The following is a 24,332-nucleotide window of genomic DNA, read 5'->3' as shown; positions in this document are numbered from 1 at the left end:
ATGCAAGGATCGTTTGGTGACGTAGAGCCGATTACATACCCTGGCAGAACACTCCTAGTCTAGACACCTCTATCTCCATTTAAATATTGAAGGTGTAAGTCACTCGGAAGAAAATGAGTAATAATCATGAAAACCAGTCACAAACCCATCATGGCCCACCTTTCCAGTGCTGGAAGTACTCATCACCATGGTGTTGTCTGATTGGCATATAAAGCCTGTAAGAAGCAGCATGTTTATGTTTTTGTTATTATGACTCTTTACCACTGCAAGGAAAAGAAGTCTGCAAGGCTTGTGGTTTGGAATGAAGAAGAGAGAGGCATTTTCTAAAACCACTAGATAATCAAATTAAAAAATCTTTTTAATTGTTCCAGCCCTAGAGCTAGTTTTGGGCAATATGGGACCAATTAGATTATTAAAACCACAGTTTCTGATCTCTATCAATTATTCTTACAGCTTGAACAGCCCAAGCCTTTAGGAAGGTGATTTTGATTAGGTGTCTGTGGCTCTGTCACCTCCCTCAGGTACAGTTACATCATTAAGGGGATGCTTCAGTAATGCCACAGTTAAATAAGGCACGTTTTCTGCTTAAAATGGAGTTTAAATCTTTAATTAGGAAAGGAAAAAAAGTGTTGTCCTGTCCCCTCCCCACTATTTTTTTTTTTCCTAAATAGAAGAAAGTAGCTCTGGAAGACCTATTGAATTTTGTCTCCATGCACAACAGATACAAAAGATTTCCCTAACCAAACTCGCACTCATTGTACTTACTGCACAAGAAGTCAGGATCCTTGGTCATCGTGTGCTACAGAAAGAGAGTGGGAGACTTAGAACATTGACAGTGTTGTAGTGAGATTCTTTTTTTCCTCCTTGTGGAAGCTGAAGGAACGCTGCCATTCCAAGCAAGAGTTACACGGTGTCTTTATGTCTATTGCCCATTCCCTCTTGCTTCTGGTACCCTGGCTGGTGAGTGTCTGGGGCCCCGGTGAGACTCTCCAGGCTTGGTGCTGCTCGTTGTGCTTCACATTAAGGGCTGAGACCTGCTGGGACAAGATGTGGTGGTACAATTAAAGTTGTTCTTATGCTTCTGGATTCCCTCCCTTCCCCCCCCCCCCCAAGTAAGTGTGAAGTGTCTGTAGTGAAATGCGGTTATGTGCGAGTGTCTGAGGCTTTAGGGTATTAGAGGGGTGTGTCCTGTGAATTGAAACTGGTGTAGAGATGTCTTAACTACTGAAGGTAGGTAGGTTTGCAGAAATAATGTGTTATTAGATCAGCTGATATGGTTGGAGGAAAACAAGACAGATGATCTGAAAGGTCTGCATATCCAAAAGCTTGTTTGCTTTTTTCACATATGTCAGTTGGCCTAATAAAAGATATTACGTCTCTCTACAAGCCTTAAATCTGATTTATCCTTAGACCTTCTTAGCTATGACACCAATATTTCTTGACTGGTGACTCTTGCAGGTTAGGATGGTAATTGTATTGGTAGGAAATATGGTTTAGCAAATGGAATTTTTGTGGGGGGAATTTCTGTGTTTTTTTTGTGATCATTAAATTTCTAAGGCATTTAAATAGCAGGTATTGCAAGAAGTCTGGGTAAGTGCATTTCAATATACCTTGCTTAGTGCAAGAAGCTACAGGACTCACTGAAGCATCTCCAACAAGCACCACAAAAACCTTTTTTTTTTTTTTTTTTTTGCATTTAATTGTGCGACTGCACATGGTGGTGATGAAATCACTTAGTTGCACTTTAAAATCCTAACAGATAATTTTTTTAGCTTACAGTCAAAGCACAGTTACAAAATGTTTCACTGTTCAATGTGAATGTTAGTAACTAAAATAGACTATTGCTTGAAAGTAGTACACATATATAAGTAAATGACATACATGTGTAGAGAGGTAGCATAAATATAATTGGTATTCAAATTGGTATTCAAAATAGTAGAAATTGGACAAGTCTATCATGTATATTTTAAAATCTATGGTTCTGTATTTTCCAAGCATAGGAAAATCTACTGTGAAATTGTTTAGCCAGTTTATCCTTTGTCCTGCATCAGGTGCATGGCCGGTGGGGACGAGGGATTAGGCAGCTACCTGCTTTCCTGTCCAAGAGCTCTATTTCCTTTGAAGGTGCTGCTTTCCCTTTTGTGAAAGGGGAATGGGCCAGTGCTTCTGCTTTTCCGCTGCCAGCATACGCAGCTTGGGAACAAATTACCCCCCAGGGAAGCAGCCTCTTACCATTCTAGGTTAGGGACAGGTTGCTTCCCTCTGAAACAATAGGAGAAGCAAAGCAGAAATTCTCTCTTGTTTGCCCTTTGCTTCACACAGCCTGTTCTTGAAACAACCCATTCGCGCAGCCTCCTTGAGTCAGAGTACCTCTTCATCCAGATGTCTGTGATTGTATTGTTTTAAGTAATTCTAATGTTTTCCATAAAAATAGTAATTACTGCAGTGTTTTAGCTTTTCTCTTTTAGATGCTCTTGTTCAGTAGTTAATGAACAAAACTCTTGACAGTCATCTGCGGAGAGTGGCTCCACTTCACTGCCCTGTTTTCCAGATAGCCAGATGACGGAGAGAAAAGAAGAAATGGTGGGAACAGAAAAGCACTGTGAGCAACTTCCTAAACAGGAAAGATCAGATGTACAAAGCCAAGATCGTGCTAGTACTAGTCCGGTGCTACCAGAGTCTGCCAAATTTGCAGCACCGTAAGGCCAGTTTACTTTACAATTTTGTACTTCAAAGATATGATGTAAGCTGTTTTGTTTCACTGAGTAGAAATGACATAAACTTTTAATTAACCTCTCTTTCTTTTTGTTTTATTGAGAACAAGAAAAAAGTTCCTCATAGTAGTTTTGAAACATTTTTGTGTCAAGTTACCAGGGCAACAGGCAAAGGCAGATAATCTACCGGGTAACTTCTCAGCAAGACAGTTCTGTCTTGCAAGTAATAAGTGGACCTGAGGCGTCTGTGCAAGATGAGCTATCCGTGGATGCAATGCACGTGTTCATAGATGAAAATGGTGAGTTTCTGTAGTTGGAATAATTACATCGTGTGAGGAAACTTCTAAAGAAACTTTAGATGCCCTGGAAGGATATTTCTCTTGTCTGTTATCGATTGCATGTTTTTCTGTGTGCATGAAAGAAAAGGGCTTAGTAATTTAAAGTCAGATCAGCAATAACTCGAGCTTTCAGAATCCACCAGTGACCACCACAGACCTGAGGCTTACCCAGTGCATGAAGTTTATCTTCAGAAAGTGCTGGCTAGGCCAGAAGACTACTTCTATCTTTGGAGAAGAACCCCTGGCACTTTCTGCCTGGTGAGGAGTTTTGCACTGGCCTGGCTGGGCAAAACATTCGTCCTTTTTACTGTTTTGTTCTTCAGCTGGCTCTGACGGAACTCTCTCTGATGATGTGGTGGTTGCTCTTGTTTGGAGTTGTGGTCTGCTACCCCTTTCAAGAGAATTAATGAATGACCTAGTCTTGCCCCATGCCTGTGCTTGGTGTGCTGCTGCTCTGCACCTATTCCTAGAGGCTGAAGCTGTAATATACTTGGTGGTGGTTTGTTTGAACTCTGTGTAGTGCCCTGTGAGGTACTGGCCCATACCTCTGAAAGGCAGCTGTCCCAAAAGCCGCGTTTTCCTTAAAGCTGCCTCAAAACCAGTGTGGAATTGAGTGCTCGTGGTAGCTGGGTTCATGACCCCAGAGATGCTTTGGTTTTCTGCCAATTCCTCCTGGCCCTGCTTGCAGCCCTGCGGCTCCTGTGTGCTGTGGGGCTAAGAACAGCAGCTGCCAGTCAGGCAGATGGCACGACCTCTGCGTCAGCGCGCAGTGACCCTCCACTTTCTGCTGCATATGCAAGGAGGGAGTAGCAGTGGCTACACTTTTAGCAGAATTTTTCCCTGCTTTGTACCTCCTCACCTCACCTTTGTGAGCTGAAAGAAAAAAATCTGATTATTTCACATTTTACAGTGAACTTGTATTGCTAGATGGGCTTTGCATTTACTTTACATACCTTTTAAATTTTCAGTGTAAATTCTGTGTTTTGATTTGTCTCAGGTTTTCAGTTGTTCAAATGTTAACTTGCTTTCTGAATTCTAAAATAAGCCTAGTGCACAGACTGAAAATGGTATTTATAAATGTGCCTGACCTCAAATATATTTTTTTAATAAACTTTGTGTGTAAAAACAAATGATCATATCACTGAACTGATTTTTTTCCTCTGTATTTTCTAAAGGGGAAATTAGATCCTGTTATTTAAAGGCTGGCTGTCAGAAGGAAGGAAATTTTCGACATCAGCTATCAAACTGTGATTGTATTTCAAATGCTCAGTAAGTAAGCCCTTATTTTTAGAAACATTAAAAGTTTTCATTGCTAGAAGCTGTGAAACTGATTATAACTGTGAAAGATGCACGTGAAAAGGAGTACAGGAGAATAAATATGCTAACCTCTTCTAGAGATGTCAAAGCATGCATTTTTTATTTTGTGCTAAAACAGTGACTGCTTTGTAAGAACATTGATAAGAAAAAGTGAAAAAGAAAACCAGAATTATCCAGTGTGTTTTCATTCCTTTCTGGGAATAGCCGAAGTCAAGTGTGGCGATTATAAATAAGATTGTAAATAAAACAAAGTAAGTGAGACTGTTACCAGGTATTCTCTCAACCTTGTTTTGCTCACTTCCCATGCCTGTTGGGACCTTTGTAGATTTTTAATGCTGTGTCAGTATCAGCCAGTGACGCTGCTTCCTGTGGATTCTAGCAGCAGAGCCTTTCACCTTGCATGAAATCTCTAATGATAGTTTGCCACTCTGAAAAAGTATCTGAACAATTTTCTTTTTTCAAAGGTCTTTCCGGAGTGATCTACATAAAACCCATATTCATTACTGTGGTTTCCACACTCTCCTATGTGATCTGTTGTTTGCATATCTGTGAAAAGAATTTGAACTATTCATAAGTATTTTTATTAAATAATTTTGGTTTTGATACTGTTATACAGCATTCAGAAAAGTTGAGTGAGAGGGTGAGAAGGATCATCATTAATAGTAAATACTGTTCTTCAAGCGTTTGCCTTTCAGTGGAGACTTTTGAAAAGCTTGGGAGCATGTTAAGAACAGTGTTAGCATTTTAGATAGGATGCTATTACGAGAGACATGAGAATCATGCTTTTAATAGCCAGTGGGTGAAGATTAAAACAAAAAAATAATTGGGAGTTCATCTACAGTAGAAATGTTCTGTCTGTCTTTAGCAAAATAAAAAACCCCGACCTGGTAGAGTTCAGTTTTGACCTAAAATCAAACATTTTAGTTTGGGGCTATTTAACTCTTGCAACTGTCTTGGTTTCACCTTGCACAGAATACTGCCCTTCTCCCCCATCATACAACTATGAACTTGAATCTGTCCTAAATTCAGAAATAGTTTACTGTCCCCTGACGTTTATCAGTTAATCTGCTTTTTATCAAAAGAAGAACAATCTTCCTTCTTGTATAAGAAGTCCTTCTGAATCCGTCTTTGCTAGATGCTTATGTGACATCTCTGTCTTCCTGTACTATGTTAAGTGCTGTTTTCTAGTTTGTGGTTTGTGGACCTCTAGGGATATGAATTATTTTTAAGGGGTCTGCTAAATGCTGTTAAAAGCAAGTTCAGATATTTTTTGCAGCCATTTACATGCATTTAATTTCTAAAGGTCAGCACTTTTGCTGGAAATCTCGGAGTACAGTGGCAGTTCAGACTGGGGAACAGAACAAATCAGCAGAGTGGGTTCCCAGGACTGTTTCTGTATAGGAGTCAATGGGAAGACAGAACACAAAAGCTTTTCCAAGAACAGAGCAGCGTGAAGGAAAGTACAAAGCAGAAGTTCACATGAAAAACAAGGAAAGAGGACAAGGAAGCGTGAAGTGTGTTCAAGTTGGTTTTTGCAAGGGCACTTTGTAATATGTTTAGGCCAGAGAGATCAGTGAGAGCTGTTTGTTCAATGGGCAGTGCCTACCGTCTGCGCAGAGTTTGAAAGGTAGCGTGGCAAGGGAAGGGGTTTTGTTTTTTCTTCAGGTGTTCACCATCAAGTAATTTTGTATTTAGATGGTATAGAACACTTACAGCATATAGAAAATAGAGGGGCAAATCTGCTTTAAAGACAGTTCAGGAATGAGGCATCTTTCTTTCCCCCTTTCCCCTGTACCTATCTGCAGGCTTGCACATGACATATGTCAGGTTAGCTTCTTATCTATGGTTAAAGATAAGCCAAATAATCACAGTTATGAACTTTTTATTACTAAAGAAAAAGGCAAATAGAATAAAATAAAGCACAAGGCGTAATCCATGATTGCTTCAATTACAGGGTCTTCTGTATGTCTGTCTGTGGAGAGCTCTTGACAGAAATTATTCCCTTGAGGGTGGGCCCTCCTCTGGTGGAGATGTTCATTGTGCGAGTAGTCCATACCAACAGGAGATGCTGCTGTTATAAATGGATATTAGAAAAGAGACATGGAAAGCACCTCTGAGATATCCTTGGCTTATCTCCTAGCCCATCAGAAAGTTAACTAAAGAAGAAGACAGTGACTCTGACAGTACTTCATGAGTACTTGAGACAGTGCAGAAACAACAGCTTTAGGCTTGGTGTCTGAATCCATTAATAAGCCATCCAAATTAGATTTTATGAGGTCAAAGGATGCAGGAGAAAATTAATGCCTGGACATAAGAGGTGGCATCCTCCTTGAGTAGGAGGGATAGGGTTTTGATCTCAGGGAGCCCAGATTTCAGAATCTAGAATAAGCTTATGGAGAACAATAGATAGGTCTGCAGTAGATGTGTTTAAGCTCTTAAAACACTTTTCACCAATCATGCTTGCTTTATAGTGTTAAGATTAAGCTGGTCCTAAAGGGAAAATGTCAAACTGAGTTGAGCCAGTGGAGCAACTATGTGGATATGCATGGACCGTGTCCTGATGTGCTCGTCTACGAGGAGAATTGGCCCAGCCCAGGTGATGGCAAGAGGCCTCTTGCTTTGGGGGTGTTGTTGGGAGAAGCAGCAGATCAGAGGCACTGGCATGCCAGGAGCTGTGGCACTTCTGGGTAACACTGCAGCTAGTGAAGGGAGCAGGAATTTTGACTGGAGAGGGTATGAACTCTGGCTGGTTTGTCAAGAATAATGTAATTGCCTTATGAATTGGCCATAGGTAAATACCTTTTAACTAAGTTATGCAAAACTGGAGAAGGTATTTAAATATTACTCAAAAGAAGCCATTAAAGAAAGCCTTGAGGCAGACTAACTAATGTTTAATGATCTTAAATTCAAATTATAACTTGCTATTTCTGTCTATTGAGTCCTACTATTGTCTGCTCCAGTAGTAAAGTCTTAACCGGTCTGGCATTTCACAATGGAGTATTAGGAACTGATATTAAAGTAGTATTTCTATGACCTGTAAACATTTTACCTTATCTTCTTGGCATGGCTTCTGAAATCCATTTCTCACAAATAATGCAAAATCTTAACAGTGCTGCTCTGTCACAGAAGTGATGCTGTGTTACGTTTTTGTTGTTGTTATCTTTTGCTTTTGCATGGTTCCTGCTCTTCCTTTGCTTGTAAAGGCTAGGTGGACAACAATGGATTACAGTGTGCCAGAGAAAGCAGATGTCCAAGTTTGAAGGAGTCTGTGCTTGCTTTCTTCAGAGGCTCCTTGACATTGGAAGCAATACTGTTTGAGGGAATTACACTTTGTCTTGTCAAATATCAGCAGTCCATCACCTCTTTTTGGCTCTGCAGTGTTCTGAGATGATCTTTGGAGTATTCTCCAGTTTATCAATGTTAATATATATTCCGCCAGATTCTAATTTTTCTTCTTCTTTTTTTTTTTTTTAGTTTTATTGTTTACATTTTCAAGTATAGTAGCTGTCCTAATGAAAGATATTGCCTCTACCTGCAGTCCTTGTCCTGGAAATTTTCAGAGCTTCTTAAATGTAGCATAAACAGTCTCTTACTAATAATTTATAAAATTATCCCTTAATTCTGCCAAAGGTTACTTTCAAATTGTCTCCATATTTGTCTCTCACTGGTCCAGCAGTCCAGCTTTAAAAATATTTAAGTTAGACAAGTTAAATTTAAAGGAAGTTTTTATGTTGTAATGATCATCAGAAAAAGATAATTCCTTTTTCATCTTAACCCTCACTTTGGCAGGTGATTCTTGTTACTGAGTTTGGTAAGTTATTTAAACATTGGCAGGTAGCTGATCAATTTCCCAGTTATTGTCCATGTAATTACCCTGACCCCACTTTTGTCTGTTATCTTGCCAGCAACACCTATTGCCAGCAGTTCCTGCGGAATGGGTTCCCTGCTGAGCTAATTGCCTGTAAATTTGATGCTCCCATTACCTTGCCAACTTCACTGCTAGCCATAAATTGTTTTGTGACAGGCTTTGACAAGACAAAGCGTAAACTCTATTCTCAGCTCATAGATTACATTAGAGAGTAGTTACAGAAAGACCGTTTGAATCTCTTTTGGAGTGAGAAATTGGAAATAGCTTTCTCATCCTGAAAACCATTCTTCTGCCCCATTGCAGTAAGTTCTTTACTGGCCTTTGTCTCGCTTACAGTGAATCCTTAATGTTTCTGTGCTGTGTGTTTTGAGTATGTGCTTGGCTCCTGGGAAGGCAGATAAGGATGAGAAAGTTCACATTTGTGTAAAACGGGTGCCTGGTATAAGCATGAACTGCCTTTTTGCATGGTTAGTTTGACTTCTCACCAAATGGCCACTAGATTTACATCTTACCTCTGTAGAACACTTACAATTTCAAGTTACAATTCTTCCCATTAGATTGTTGATACAAAGTAAACCCCACAATCATTAACAAGAACATATCCTTAAAAAAGTGAGCTGAAAGAATGTATACATCAAAGCATTGTTAGAGGTGTATAGCTGTTTTCTGGGCCCAGGAGAAACAAGTTGGAGTTAGTAAATGTCTTACAAATAAGGAAGTGTCACTCTGACACGCCTTTTCTGTCTGCCACTCTGTGACAGAAAGCAGATGTTTCCCAGGAATTTCTTTAATTACCTTGAGTGTCTTTTGTAATTAAATAACTGAGTCAGTTTTGATAAGCAGTCAAAAAGATAAATGTGAGCTATCATGTTATCTAGACATTACATGTGAAGTGGCTCATAAATATCAGTGAAAGCACAAACCCCTATAATTATAGTAATTATAATAGAATTAATGATTTTTGCATGAGTTGCATGATCTGTCCCCAGTGCAGAGGCTAATAGGGCCATAAAGTATATATCAATGCCAATATATAAATTTAACAGCAATCGTATTCTGTGCATACTTGCTGTACAAGGCTAATGCATTTTTAAATGTTTAACTGCTCTTCTAAATGAGCTTTGCGTACTGGGGCTCTTGTTTAGAAGGTTGAGCACCTTCGGCATGTCTGTACATACATATTGAAGAAAAATGTGTCAGTATTTGATACCTCTCAGTAATGTGTCTGTCCTCAACATGTGTATGAAATACTGCTCTTTCTTTCTAAATTATTTGGATATAAGAGGTTGATCTATAGGCATGTTGTCCTTCCTGGTTTCACATCTATGAAAAACTCTGTTCAGCTAATGTAAACTGTTGCAGTTTATTTTCTCAGGTATCAAGTACTAAAATAATATACTGCCTGGCTGTATAGCCTGTATCTGCTTCCTTCACTTATGTTGCGAAAGACAGAAAAAGTAAGATTACAATAAACTTGAGGGCACTAATGTAACACACTTTACTATTTTGATAGTTTCTATGCAGTTTTGCTCCTATCAAAAATGTATTCTAAATTTTTACCATGTGTAAAATTGTGTTCTTAGTAATGAAAGAATAGTGTTTGGAGAAACGTTGAACAGAACATCCAATATCAAAATATAATACTGTTAGGTATAAAGTTGTTAAATAACTGGCTATAGTCACATGATAATCTGTTAAATGCTCTAATGATTATGCATTCAAAATAGTAATTCTTTCTGCTTTTCTGCTTTAAATAATTTTGCAAATATTCCCAATCAGGAATTAACTATCCAAAACTTCCATGGTACTGCCTGAAGCAGTTCACAGGCATGATAGCACTGTGAAACTCAGATGTTTTCCTCCATAAGTTTTACTGATGATCTATCACCAGGATTTTTATTTCAGCATAGCATTTTGCTAGCTAATGTGAACAAATTTAATTTCAAGAAGCACTGGATTTATTTCCAAAAAATGTTTTGCATTTTTCCCATGCGGTTTTGCTTGGGTATGTTGCAGTCCATCTCTGACATGTTCATGGGTATTCAGATCTGAGATGAGAACAGATCATTAAACATCCCTGACAAGCATGCTAGTGTAGGGTCATGCTAGATACCCAGTAGTCTTTATGGGCGATTGAGCACTTTTCTCTGCATCCTTGCAATTTTTTCTGTTTAAAGCACAGAGCCTTCTTTAGTGTGTGTGCAGACACATATGTGCTATGGTTAACTATGCTTCAAAAAATACAGAAGGTGGTCCACACACAAAATTCTGATGTGGATATGTCCATGCCAACCTGGGAATGCTCTCTGTATTAGCTGAAAAACTGAGATGTGTGTAGCTCCAAGGAAAAATGTTTTTTGTGAAGGTTTTTTTCTTTAGTAGAAAAAAAAGCTAAGGGCTATTTTTTTGAGGATAGGCCAATTCTGTCTCAAATCAAATATTAGATCTTCTAAAGCCAACTGGAGTTGTGCCCACACAAGCTGTGGAAGCATTTTGCCATTTATATTTCTTTCAAGAAATACTCTGGGTTTTAGCAAATGCAATTTATAAGAATACTGCTTGTATTCTTGAGCCCATTTCCTTCTCTCCTGTGTTAAACTCCTGAGAAGAAAACTACATTGAAACTCCCAGTTCTCTGCAGGATGGTATCATTATACACATGTATTGATTTTAAAGAGGTAGAGTTGGTGTCTCTTTAGAACAATCCAAGTTTTTACTGACAGTGATTCAACTTCATGATGCAAAAGCATTTGGTTCATTCAAATGCATATATAGGTTTAAGGGCTGGACCTCTTGCTGCAGTTTATCACCTCATGAGTCTGGCAGTAGCTATAAATTGCATCAGGAGACTACTGTGCTGCATATGTGTAATAGAAGCTGGATTTTTAAATAAATATGTAAGATAGGCCACAGAAATGCCTGTATGGCATGCAGCTGAAATATTTGAGAACTGGAGTGGAAAGAATGATTGCCCAGCCCTGAGAAAAAAAACATCTTTCTGTCTTATCTGCAGGTTCTTCCTGCCCAAGTGACACTTGGGCTTTCACTTGAAATCAGTTGTATATATACACCTAACTTGCTATATACCTTTAAAAAAAAATATTATTCTAGTGTGAGCCTTCTCCTGCTTTCTTGGTCATGTATCTTTTTAAATTTATGTATATAATTATTTAAAAAATATAATTTTATGTAAGTATGTAGTTGTGTTTATGTATGTTTTATTATTACACGTGGTTCATCCGTACCAGTACAATTCATGCACTTGTATTGCACTTTACGTGTTCTGTCTGAGCAATTGGTCCTCTAAACTCCTTACATTTTTAGATGACACTCTGACACTAAAACCAGGCTTCTAAGAAGCTATATTATAGTTTGAGTCTAAAATGCTTTGGAGTACAGATAGAGAAATCCATTAAGAAAATATTTTTGCTTAAACTTTTTTTGTTTTGAGAATATTTTTTTTTTCCAGCAACAGCAGAGCCAATAGGTTAAAAAGAAGTAGTTGCAGCAAAATAGTGACTAGCAAGTACTAAGAAAATGATTTAAGTTACCTGCCATTACAGCTGTGGAGTGCTAGTGTTTCTGGCCCTGGGCAAAAGTGAGAACTTCAAATCAATGAGTTAACTTATTTGATTTACATTCACGTCCCTGACTAAGCTGCTTGAGTGCATTATACTATATGAAAGTATCTATCTGAATGCCTTAACGGTACTTTGTCTCCTGTATAAATCCATTAATACTTTAGTATGTTCACTGCTGGAAAATTCCCCAAACCTTTGAGGTTTATTCCTCATAGGAGAAAGTAGACTTATAAGTAGATTTTTAAAAAATTATTTTTAGTGTTTCAGAATGCCATTTTAGGATGACAAAATACTGTATCAGTAAAAAATCTTTATATTTCTCAGCAAGGTGACCCAAATAACAAAGAATACTCACTGCTCTAGTAATAGGCTCTTGACTGTTAAAGATTTCTTAAAGCTGCTTGGCAGGTTGTGCAGTTCTGCAGTCGAGCACATTTTGAAATGGATGCGACAAATATGATATAGTTCCTTTTGGGATTCAGTGATTTCAGACGAGTTGGTCACCTGAGCATAGTGCTGCTTGAACACATAAATGAGTGGGGTGTGTGCATGTGCATGCTGAAAATGGTAATGTTTGAATTACAAGGAAGCCATTGATTTTTCTGGAAAGCGCTCTTTACAAATTCAGTAGCATTTTCCTGCTGGCTTGCTAGGGACAGGAGGAAACCCTTGTGTTAGCTTGGCCAGTTAAAATCCTTCCCTGTACTTGTAGGATCTTTTAGCCTCTCTTTCACTCTGTGAACAGAGAGCGGGGAAGTGAGTGTCTTCAACAGAATGAGACTCGTAGATCAGAGGGGGCCATGCTGCCACATGATGGCAGCAAAATCCTGCTCAGGACTAGGAGCTTCGGTAGTCCTTTGGCTTGTGGGACTGGCTTGTCTTCCCTCCCCCCACCCTTTCATAAGGAGAGCTAAAAGGGATGTTTTAGAAGACTCTGGAGATAATGGAACCGGGGGTGCTGTTAATGCATTAATTCCAGTAAAGCTGCATCTGCTCAAAATGCATCCTCTAGTTTATTAGCTAGTACATGCTGTTTGTTTTTAAAGTTGTTGGTACATTTGTCTTTGCTCTGAAAAGTAACAGGCTTACAAATTATCAATTTACATACTTGTTATCAGAATAAAAAAATCTGGATACTGAGAAGTAAGAGTGTACCGAGTAGATCCCATTCTTACACCTGAGTGAGAAGGTGTTCATAACTTCCTGCCTTCATATTGCCCACAGTGCTCCTGGTAGGATGCTTTACAAGGCCTTTCTGTCCATAGGTACTATCTGACTTAATGACCTTAATATGTACCACTGCTCCTTTTGTAGTCTATTGCAAAACTTTAACAGTGGTCTTATATCCTTTTCTCTCTGTTATGTCAGTAAATCAGTACATCCTGCTTTCCCATTCTGTGAACTCTGGTATTCTATGTTGTTATAATTAGGGGTGTTGTTATTGCTAGTTAAAACATGCCAAAAATCCTCCCCAAATCCTGTTGCATGAGTAGCAAAATGTGAACAAGACTTAAGAGGGATTTCATCCTTAGCCAGAGCTCCCCTTAGAAGTAACCACTAAGGAAAGTTAAAATATGCATTCTGAATTAATTGTATTCTTTTTGAAACTATTAATTTCTTACCAAAAAAATGAAGATTGCCTCCTCTTCTTCATGTTTTTTCCATGTTTGCTGTGAGTGGGTTTGTCACATAATTATCCAGTCTTAATGCGGCTATCACTTTTGTATATTTCAATTTTCTTATATATTTTAAGTTGCTTTTTAGTTTGTCTTGTTATTTGGTAGTACAATTGGGAACTGTAAATCTTAAAAAAGCTGCTTAAAAAAGTGATATCCACAACTAGTGGATTTAATCTCAGTCCTGAATTGTGCAATACTCAGGTCAGATTAGTGCTGGCAGCTTTGTAGTGGAGACCTAATGAGCAATGAGTAGAGACATAGCAAGAGGCCCGTGTGACGAGGTGTGGAAGTGATTGGGATGTGAAATGGCAGGGAGGCCATTTTAGGTGAGAAGGAGCAAAGCTGCTGAGGTGGTGGTAGGAAGACATCAGCAATGACATTGAGTAACGGAGGTGCCATCGGTGAGCTATGGGCTGCCGTTGATCCAATACTTTCAATGTCAGTTCGGACGCCTTCGTTCGTACCACAACCTGACCTTTTTGAAGGGGCTTTTGGAGTTCCTGCGATGTCATTAGCACTAGCTGGTTCTTGTACCAGATTGCTCAGGTCTCGCTTCGGCAAACATTTTGAATGCACCTCAGACCAGTACCTCAGAAGTGATTGCTCGTTGGATGTGCAGAAAGGGAGATTCCCAACTCTGAGCTTCACTCTGGCTCTTCTTCAAATGTCACAGCCATAGCTGCTTTGACTTAAGAGTGGTGTTTTAGTGAGTATTACAAATAGCTTTCAGCTATATTATTTATTATTGCTGTGGATATTTGTTACATGCTGTTAAGCTTTGTAGTGATGCAGACAGCTGTCTGAAGCAGTCTAGTGGAATCTTTCTGGTTTTAAGCATGAGAGGACCAAGAGGAAGGTGCTTTGTTATAGTGACTGTTGTGCTGTTGGTTACAAGGTTCCTTGTGCTTCTCCTATATGCAGGTTAAAATTAAATTTAGCCAAGGTGTGCAAACCAACTTTATTAACTTTGGGAATTCTTTGTGGCGTGCCTGTATAATGAGCTTACCTTGAGAGGTGTTCACACTCAAGGCTTAGCTAATCCTTAAGAAAGGGGGTGATTTAGGCTGGGTTATATTTGAATGGCTTGGGCCAAATAGTCAGTGGTATAAGGCAACTGTCACAGACTAATTAGAGAGGGAGAAGGAAGATTTTTCCATTGCTGTGTGGTTATACTAAAACATTCTCAGTGTTATATGATTGCTCAACTAGCTTATGTTTACTCAGTGTTCTTACAAAACTGAATTATGAGCCAGAAAAAAATTCCTGCCTTTATATCCAGTTATCGGTAGAGGGTGCTATGTAGCTTTTGCATTTGATCTGCATAGGTTGTGTGTTTATCAAAGATATTTTTAGTTAATAATTTATTATTCAAAATTTAGTTCAATTATACCTTTGCTTACATTAGCAGTGCAGTTTACTGTAGTAGATCTTGATAACATTAATTTGATTCTGCAAATGAACAGATTTTCTTTTTAGCAAGATTCCATGTTATACTGCGATCAGCTCTGTTATAATGATTTTATGATTAGAGAGTGTGTGCTCCTATTTATATATGGCAATAAATTTATGGAATCTAGTTTATAGGCTTACAAAAACACAAACACCACCATTGCATTTCTTACTGGTATTTGCTGTCAGTGTGATAACTATGTCATCAGATGAGACATACCACTTCTAAGTAGCTGTGCAAGCAATTCAGCATCAGAGGGGTAGCAAGTGAATGTCAGAAGGAGGTTGTGTGGAAAATAGGGATAAGGAGGAAAAAACCAGCAGACAGGAGCTGAGGGGAACAAAAGATGAGGAAAGAGTAAGCAGATAGAGAGATGAGGCTGATGAATAGAAGGCACAGGAGGCAGATGAAGGCCAGATGATGGCTTCTGATTTTGGAATTGTTGCTTTGCTAGCTCTGCCTTCCCAGCTTCTCTGCCCTAATTACCTTTTCAGGCCTATGAAGTTTCCGACTTTTTCCCACAGTCAGTGTCCCAGCTGCTTGTGGACTCTTCTGCCAGTTGCTGATAGGTGGAGCTATGAATTTTTTCTGCAAACAGAAAACAGACTATGGGCTCTCTTGGCTTTTCGGTTATCTTCAAGTCTGGTGGGAGATGATTTGATCTCCCAAGTTTATTCTTGGAAGAAGTCTTACAAGTAAAAGAATTTTGTTTTCTGAGAACTGGTAGAGCAGAGTACCAGGGGAATATCTTGGACTATCTATCCGTTCTTATGCCATTTCCATTCTTGGTAAACATGGGATAAAATACATGGTCCAATCTAGAAATACTCTTGACTCCACTTGGCTTTTGTAGAAAGATAGCTAAAGATGCAGAAAGTTATTGGAGATTAACTCTTCATTTAGGAAGGCATGAGCAGCCACTGTTCTATTCCCTGCTGTTTTGTTGGGTCGCTTTTTGGGCAGGAATTCCCAGGGTAGTGTTCCTGCATAACCTGGGCTACACTTGCCTTTTTCCTGCTGTGAACAGGGAGTCCCAGGATTGCACCCACAATGACAAGGAACAGGACAGCTCATCCTGAGGAAACAAAACAAAACAAAAAATCTGTTGCTTTTCTTCAAGCTGGACAAGGTCACCCTTCAAAATATGCAAAAGGCATGGCTGTCCTCTGTAGTCCATATCTGTGGGAATCTTCCTTCTGGGAGCCATGCCTCTAGGCTTCCTCCTCTTTCTTCCTGCCGAAATCTTTTGGTTGAGATCCAGGATCTTGGATCAGTTCCCATTCCTTCTGTACTTTTTCGTTACTGACTGCTGACAAGGTGCTAAACAAGACCCACAAAGGAGATACGTTCTTATGGGGGGCTGCCTCGTGGCTGGGATATCAAGTGGATTGTGTGGGTCCAAGTCCTCATTTCCTAGTACTGTCCAAAGGGAACATGACAGCTGTCCTGACTCTGTGGAGCAGATTATGCTTCTGCCTGTAGCAGGAGGAGTGGGGAGTGCAAGGGAAGCCATTAGGGTCAGGAACATGGGGCACCCTCATTTCTACTCAGCTGATAGCTCTGCTGGAGTGGCAGATGGTGAATATCAGGTCTGGGATCCAAGCCTGATAGCAATCAAGGCTTTGAAAGAACTAAACTACCTGGCTTAGAGACCAGAGGCAGGATGGCTCCTGCGGTGACAGCCCAAGGCTGCTGGTGTTCCTGTTGGTCAAGGCAGAGCTAGCAAGTCCTGGATGGGAGACGGAGGGAGTGTGCGTGTTTCAAGCTGTTGGTGTAACTCTTCAGCCCTGCTTCTAAGTAATGCAGACATTGAACTTTATCCCAGCACAGCGCTAGCCACTGCAGCTTAAGTTAACAGGACAGCCACAATTTTAAAGCCCCTTTTGTTGAGTTTAACAAGGGTTACATGACAGGCTTTGGGAACTGGCACCAAAGGCAAGGAAGGTTGAGTTAACTAAAATTGGTAAGGTGGCTTGGGGACAAGCATAGGGGTATGCAAGATGAGAGTTTTATTCTTTGCCCTGCCACAGGCTTCCTGGCTGACTGTAGGCAGGTTGCTCTAGTTTCTTCCTGCTTGTCTTTCCTTTATGGAAAATAGGAACAGTAGGTATTGACTACCTTGCATGAGCACCAAGGTGCTTTCACCTCATGCAGATATGAAAGTAGTAAGAGCCCAAGGCAGGCACCCAGAGGTGGGGGGGAGTAATGAGGTCAGAGCAGGGCGCCTGATGTATAAACCCCATTTGGAAGAGAATAAGCAAGAAGTATTCAAAATAAACCTTTTACCCAAGTAACAATTATTTCATTTCGATATAGTTCTTGCTGAGACCCAGTCAGTCATGTCATGGTAGCACACCATTTCTGCAATCCAACAGGTATCGCTGCTGTAAACGCAGAAGATTTCCTCGAGTAAACTGTTTAAGTGCTGTATCTACAATGTAAAGCAGTAAACACAGAGGGGAAAAAAAAATAGCATCTTGTTCAGGGCCCTCCCAGGGTGATATCTGAGGGGATATCTGAGCTAGCCTTATGTGAATTAGCTCATGTATTGTTGTCGTCTTGCTAGGGCAGAAGGAAGTTCTTGTAGCCTGAATTCTCAGTAGGGTAAATTAGGACTCGCCGAATTCAGTGCAGGTGAGGCCAGACTAGCTTGGTACCTCAGTGAGCTTGTTTGAAAGCTAATCTGGGATCTCTGCAGTAGCTACCCTGCAGTTTTGCTCTGTAGATATGCAGCTCTTGACCTGAATTATTGTCAGTGGACAGAAAAAGGCACCTCTGAAATGTGATTCATTGTAGGTGTTCATCTCAGGATGAGAAAAATTGATATAGAAGTATCTGTTTCTCTGTGGTGGCTGTAGTAGACCATGTGTATCTAAATTTGGGTGTTAACTGCTTTGTGGCCTGGGCTAGATTTCAGGTATGGAGGTGGAAGGCTCCATGTCCTGTGAGCCAACCAGTAATGTAATTACAGGCTTCGTCCTGTAATGTTTCAGAAATACTAGGAAAATACTGCTTCTTAAAACGGTCTCTTTGCTTTCTCCCCTCTGTGCACAGTGAAATACAGTTCAGCTCCTCTAGTACTACCACTTCAGAGAGCCAAGAACCGTCTTCCGGGGATCAAGCAGCTAGTGCGCTTCAGCAGCAGCTCCTACTGATGGTGGCACGAAGGACCCTTTCAGAAAGCCCACGGGTACATTGTAATATCTCACTTTCTAGCATTTTGATAAACTGCTTTATAAACAAATGCTGCAGGCTTGTTCCTGAGACAGTTTTGTTGCTTTTTCTATACTACTTTGCCTGGTATTGCTCATGTGGGAGAAGATGTATTTTATGTTGATGGATGCAATTCAGCTGCTTTCTACTGACACTGAGTAGTGTCCTAAGGGAGTACTTAGACTCCATCACCTAAAAATTTGATCTTCTATCTTTAGTCTTATTTAATTTGAAAGAAAGAGGACACAGCTGTTAGGATTTTAGACACACCACCAGATTTTAATAGTATGAAGTGTTTATTCCAGATTCATTACTATCCTAAAACCTCATGTCTGGTTTTACTTTTCTGAATCGGGTAACCAGACTTCTAGATGTCTGTTGTGGAATGTCAAAGCCACCTCCTCAATGCAGCTGGTAAAAGAAAAAGGCCCTCAGAGTTCAGTTTGTATGGTAATATGTGGACAGACTTGAACTTTACAGTGTTTGGGGTCTGTGACCAATGGCTTAAGGCTGTAATCTGTTTTTACAATTCCTTTTATAACAACTTTAACCTTCTCTTTTCTTCCATGGCCAATTCTAGTTTGATATTTATGAATAACCTTAAAATGCCAGTTAATTATCTTTCATCTTAGATTTTGTACAGGAACTTAAAGCTAGAAGCAACTTGTATAAAGAAACTATTTTAAATAAAAAAATCAGGAACTTGTCCTGAATTGTGTGTTTCGGATTTGGACGGAGACTTCCATCTAAAGGCTCAGATGTTTTCCAGATATTTATAATCTTGTAAACTGCCTGTAAATTAGAGAACAATTATCATGCCTTCCCTCCCCCCCTTCTGGGAAAACTGTACCATTAAGAAGTAAGACATATTGCTCAAGATCACATAGCAAGTTTGTAACAAGGCCAGGCAGTAATTTCAGAACTTCCTGGTTTCTGATTTTTTTTTTTATTAAAGATGAAATTCTGAGCCTATGTAAGTCAGGAAAAGTTTTGTCATTGATTTCAATGAAGCTAGGGTTTCAGGCTGTCTCTGACACCATATAAATTTATGAAGTGAATTTTTATAAGACCTTTTTTGATAGGAGGCACAATTAGACTTAGTGACTTCCTCAGAGCTAGTCAGAGAGTTTCCCAAACACAGCTCGAAAATCTGACTCCAGCCCAAGAACTGCAAGCCTCATGTAATGGACTTCATCCAAATATTACAGTTCCTTGGGAGCCAAAATGCTCACTTACGCACTCAGTTAAATACGTGTTAAGCTTGTTCTGAGGACCGAACAATCGGATCCTCAGGTATTTTTAATGGACTCTTTGCCACCATTTTATTTTTTTTTATTTATTTAGTTATAGTGAGCAATCTAGATGAGTGAAGTTAATGATTGCAGTTGATTGAGTTTCACATTGCTTTCTGTTGGGAAATAGGACCCAAGAGAAACAAAACTGTGCCAGTATTAGCAACTGTAATATTTTAAAATATATTTTTCTTTTAAAATGCCCCAACCTCATAATTAAGCGACTTTTTTAAGTGGTAATGGAAATACTAAAATTTGGAGTACCTAAACTACTTTTAGACTTTAAAATCAGTGTGGCGAAAGGATTGCAATCAGTCTCACAGCTTTTAAATTCCTTGGAATTGTTAATAAATGAGAGAATGCCAAACAGCCCGGCATCCCCTGTCATGTCTGAACACTCAGAAACATGAGTCAGTTACTGTCCTGTGCTGATAGCGGCTGAGCTACCCGGCACCACGTGGCTGTACACTTTTAGTCAATCTGAGGCATGAGATAAAATGCATAAACTTGAATTTCCTTCTCCAAAGCTTAAGCTAGCCTGTTTTACTTCACGTTTGCCAGCAGACTGAGAATACCAGAGTTGGTTCCTAGCTGATGTGCAGCAATACGTTAAGTCACATGTAAATTATGTGTTAAATTCCTTTTCCTGGAAAGTGAAGATTAGAAATTATTCCAATAATCTGAGACAAAATGTAACAATTCTTTTTTGCAGGTGGACAGGTTGTTTAAAAATCTGTGTTTTTCTAATAGTTACAATTCAAGAAGGTGATCAATTATTTCACACAGAAATCCCCTTCTCTGACTAGGAAAGTTAATCTAACACAAATAATTCTAATGTCAACGTTGCCTAGAGTTCCATAATAGATAGATGTATGTATTATCTAATGTTGATTAATTAACAATGGGGGAGGTAGAAGGAGGTTGAAAACCACTAGGCTTTACACTGATTAGAAATCTCAGGCAAATTCTTCTTGAAAGAAAAATAAGTGATTCCCGCCCCCACCCCAATCAATTATTGGTGTACTTTGGAAAGAAATCACTACTTTGCAGAGGTTTTTTTGTTCCGTTGTCTAGCTTTTGCAGACTTTGGCTGATGGTCTGTAGATAAGCCTCTTTCCCCACAAGTGTTGGTGAAGGAGTGCAGGTGTAGAGTTGGAGGAGAACTGAAATGCTGTAGTCCAAAGGCAAGAAGAAAAGGCCTTAGAATCTGACAAAAGCAATATTCAAAAGCAAGGGTTTATGATTGTGATGGTAAGATTAGAGACTCTTAAACTAGTGATTTTATGCTGTTAGTGCTTGTTTGCAATTTTTTTTTTTTTCTTCTCTTGCTGTTCTTGAGGATGCACACCTGATGTGGTATTAGAAACATCTCAGGAAAGATAAACAAAGCTGTGTTCTGGAAGGAGAGTTGATAAGTCATGCCTCTGGGCCTTAAAGCCTACTTGGTTTTTTGGTTAAAAGCAAGGATTTGACCTATCATGTGTGGTTTTGACTTGTGCTGTAATTAGCCTGATGCATGGAAAAAGTATTCAAAAAGAAACTTTAGAGAAGAAGTGGATCGGGACTAAAGAATAATTATTTTTTAACAAATATTTATGTTTAAAGCATATTATCACTCTTGAGTTCCACAATTGATATAACTTCTATCCATCTGCAATAATTAAGCTGGTGTGTTATCTTTGTTTCTAATTTAAAATGAAGAAAATAAGTTCTCCCTCTATCCCTTTTAGAAAAAAAAAATCATAATCTGAAACTTCATGTAAATTTGGCCTTTTAAACACCTGTTTTGCTGGCAGCCTTATGTCAATGTGAAAGTGTGTTTTGTGTATTTCTGGTTTGTTTGTTTTTAAAGCAACCCACCCAGGACCCTGAGGATTCTTCATGTTCTTCAGCACAGCGGAAACTGAACAGGCAGTTTTACAGATTTATTATATTCCCTGGCAAATGGATTAAAGTCTGGTATGATCGGCTTACCTTGTTGGCATTGTTGGACAGGTAAGCTTTTTTAAAATGCAGCTCTATGTAGTGTGACAGTGTGTGGCTCCACATGTATAGACCAATGCAGGGGACTAGAGAAGGAAAAATTGAGCATTGTATTAGTGTCTTAGTTGAGTAGATAGGTGCTTGTTTGCTTTAAGTAGAATAAAATGTTTTTCTTCAGAGTTAGTTTTGGTGGTTCTCGCTACCATTCGTCTTCAAGCAGAGACTTTGATTCATGTGAGCACCAGGCCTATATAATAGTCTTTAATTTGACTCTCAGTTGTACGATCCAATGGTTCTGAGCTTTCTGATGAGCAAATCAGTGTTTTGTGCAAAAATACAGAAGTGGAAAGGTCCCAGGGTATTGTAAGCCAAGTACTCCAATCTTAAAATAAATAAATAAATAAATTATAGTGTGAATATTCAGGGGGGGATCTTTCAGCTGCTCCCTCTGTTCCAGTTCAGTTTTACTTGTTTAGAGAAAATTTATTGTTTTGGCATCTCTCCCTTTTCTAGTCCCTCAGTTTCATTTGGCGTCAGCTCTTCAGGCAGTGCTCTTTGCAATTAGACCTCACGTGGTAATCCGCTGGACTGTTAGGAGCTTCAAACATGTTAGCCTATATACCTAATGGTTGCTGGCTCTCCTATCTCTGCCTTTGGGTGGGTGCTATGCCATATATGTCAATATGGGCTCCACAACAGAAATTTCAGATGACAGTTTTACATGCTGCAGAAATAAGGCTATAGAGTCAGGGAGCTTAGGTCCAGAGCAGATACGTGCTAATCTGTGGTGTCTTATTTCTGTGTTTCAATGATGCATGGAAAGCATCTGCTGATAAATTCTTTTGTTATAGCCTAGATATTAACATTGGTTTTTATCTTAGCTTCCATGTTCTAATAGAACAGATAAAACAAATAAAGCATCAGATGCAAATTTGGTCTTTCATCTAATTCTTTGTTGGCCGACATATATTTTTCATTAAACGAATGCCTTATTTCATCATTTAAAAGTGTTTGGGGTTTTTGTTTGTTTGGTTGGTTTTTTATAAACATACACTTGCCTACATTCAAATCAGCTCTACTGTGGAATTCAGTTTGGGGAGTGAGATTGGAGGGTGCTGAACTTCATTGCATATGCCTTTTTTTCTATACATTTTAGCTGTCACAGTGGGTAAGGTCTTCGGCATGGGGGTGAAGTACCATTGAACATGGAAATGTAGTTTTGGGAGCAAAACCTCAGATTCAGTAAATTCTGGTAGCTCCAGCATTGAGAGTTCATACCAGCTGCAAATGGACCTACTTTGCTCTAAAGAATATATAAATATTTATATGTGTCTCAACATTTTTATTCACATAGGACAGAAGATATAAAGGAGAATGTATTTGCTGTCCTTCTAGTAGTTCTCGTTTCACTTCTTGGATTCCTGACTCTGAATCAAGGCTTCTGTAAAGACATTTGGGTTCTGTTGTTCTGTCTCGTGATGGCCAGCTGCCAGTATTCTCTCCTAAAGGTAGGACACAAGTTCATACCCAACTGCTGAATTCTCTTCTAACTTCTACAAAGGCAAAATCCTGTAAGCAAACTTGTTTTTTCTGTTTTGTTTTTAGAGTGTTCAGCCTGATCCTGCTTCACCAATACATGTAAGTCTCGGCCTGTATAACAAATCTTTCTCCTTTATTATCACTTACGTACTGTGAAACAGTTGGCTGTTCAGTGAAACACAGGTATAAGTAATTTGCTGTTCTAGATGATTTGTGAAAATGAGCAAGATGTTGTCTATGACTTTGAGACTTTGTACTACATTTGATTAATTTTAAGCTATTTGAATTTATCACTGCTATTAGAAAAGTGCTTTTTCTTTAAGCTAAAATATGCAGTAAAAACAAATGCGTCTGAACTAGTTTGCTAAAATTCAATCCTGTGGCATCAGACAAGCTTTTTCTTTCTAGAAACAGTGACTGAAAACAGCAGAAGTTCCAGATTAGCACCTCAGTCATTGGTCAGCTGGGGCTTGACTTTTTTTTTTTTTGAGATTGGGGATTGATTTTATTTAATTTTTTTTTAATCTGGTATTGCAGATGTATTTTCCAAAGGTGTTATTAGCTCATCAAATGGCACAAGTGTTTTTCCTTTGTTATAATATGGTCACAGTTTCTGTGCTTGTGTCCTGAAGAAGTGGCCAAATCTGTGGATGAGCGCAGGCTGTAAGGATCTTTGCTGGTTGCTATTTTGAGTATATCTGAGAAATAGAGCTCTGACAGTGACGACCACCTTGCAAGGAAACAGTTCCTTACCCAAGTCTGTCCTCATTATAGGACTGGTTTAGGAGCATCATCCTACAACTGCAACCTGACTCCTCCACCTGTCGTGGTGTCTCAGCGTTTTTGATTTGCGGACCTTGGAAGACATTTCAGTGGTCACAAGGTCCCTTGGTTGCTTTTACACTGGCTGCTTAGTTGCTCATGTTTCTTATTTAGCTCTTTGAATGTTTTTGAGGACCCCCTCTCTTCCCTCAGGGTTCAAAACCAGCATGTTGAAAACTGCAGGTCTGCTGGATTATTTCCCTTTGGCAGGGAGGAATTATTTTTTTCAGTTTAGAGGCTAGAAATACAGGCTGAACTTGAAATTGAGGTTATTTACAAGTGTATGCTAGGCATTTCACTGAGATGGATTTCAGAAGATCCTTAGTTTGTTTTCCCTGCCAGTTATTATGGGGTGAACTTATGGTATTGTTGGTTATAATGCATTCACAGGAAATACCTGTCTGCATAAAAAGTAGGGAAGGCTAATAAACAGCAACTTACACATAGTAGGGTAATATTTTCAATACATTGAAGAAATATTTCTACCTCAATAAAAAGTTGGGTTTTTGGGGACTAAAATAATATTATTTATCAGT

The 24,332-nt window shown here is 39.1% G+C and overlaps 1 protein-coding gene across 5 annotated transcripts in view; it reads left to right on the top strand.

The window, feature by feature from the left end:
• The window catches only part of PCNX2 (pecanex 2), a 162,838-nt gene that overhangs the window by 20,071 nt on the left and 118,435 nt on the right, over positions 1-24,332 (top strand). For all 5 annotated transcript variants that reach the window (XR_012041579.1, XR_012041578.1, XR_012041577.1 and 2 more), the window contains exons 6-12: positions 2,552-2,699; positions 2,868-3,013; positions 4,228-4,321; positions 18,002-18,137; positions 21,305-21,447; positions 22,790-22,943; positions 23,041-23,073. Coding sequence is in view for 1 of the 5 variants with exons in the window: in XM_072856348.1 (XP_072712449.1) it covers positions 2,552-2,699; positions 2,868-3,013; positions 4,228-4,321; positions 18,002-18,137; positions 21,305-21,447; positions 22,790-22,943; positions 23,041-23,073 (854 nt within the window). In the remaining 4 variants the exon portion in view is untranslated. The remainder of the gene's footprint in view (positions 1-2,551; positions 2,700-2,867; positions 3,014-4,227; positions 4,322-18,001; positions 18,138-21,304; positions 21,448-22,789; positions 22,944-23,040; positions 23,074-24,332) is intronic.

This window comes from Ciconia boyciana, chromosome 3 (genome assembly GCF_034638445.1).
Source record: "Ciconia boyciana chromosome 3, ASM3463844v1, whole genome shotgun sequence".
Classification (NCBI taxonomy): Eukaryota; Metazoa; Chordata; class Aves; order Ciconiiformes; family Ciconiidae; genus Ciconia; species Ciconia boyciana.
Note: the sequence above shows the minus strand (reverse complement) of the source record. Positions and strands in the feature narration are given on the sequence as shown.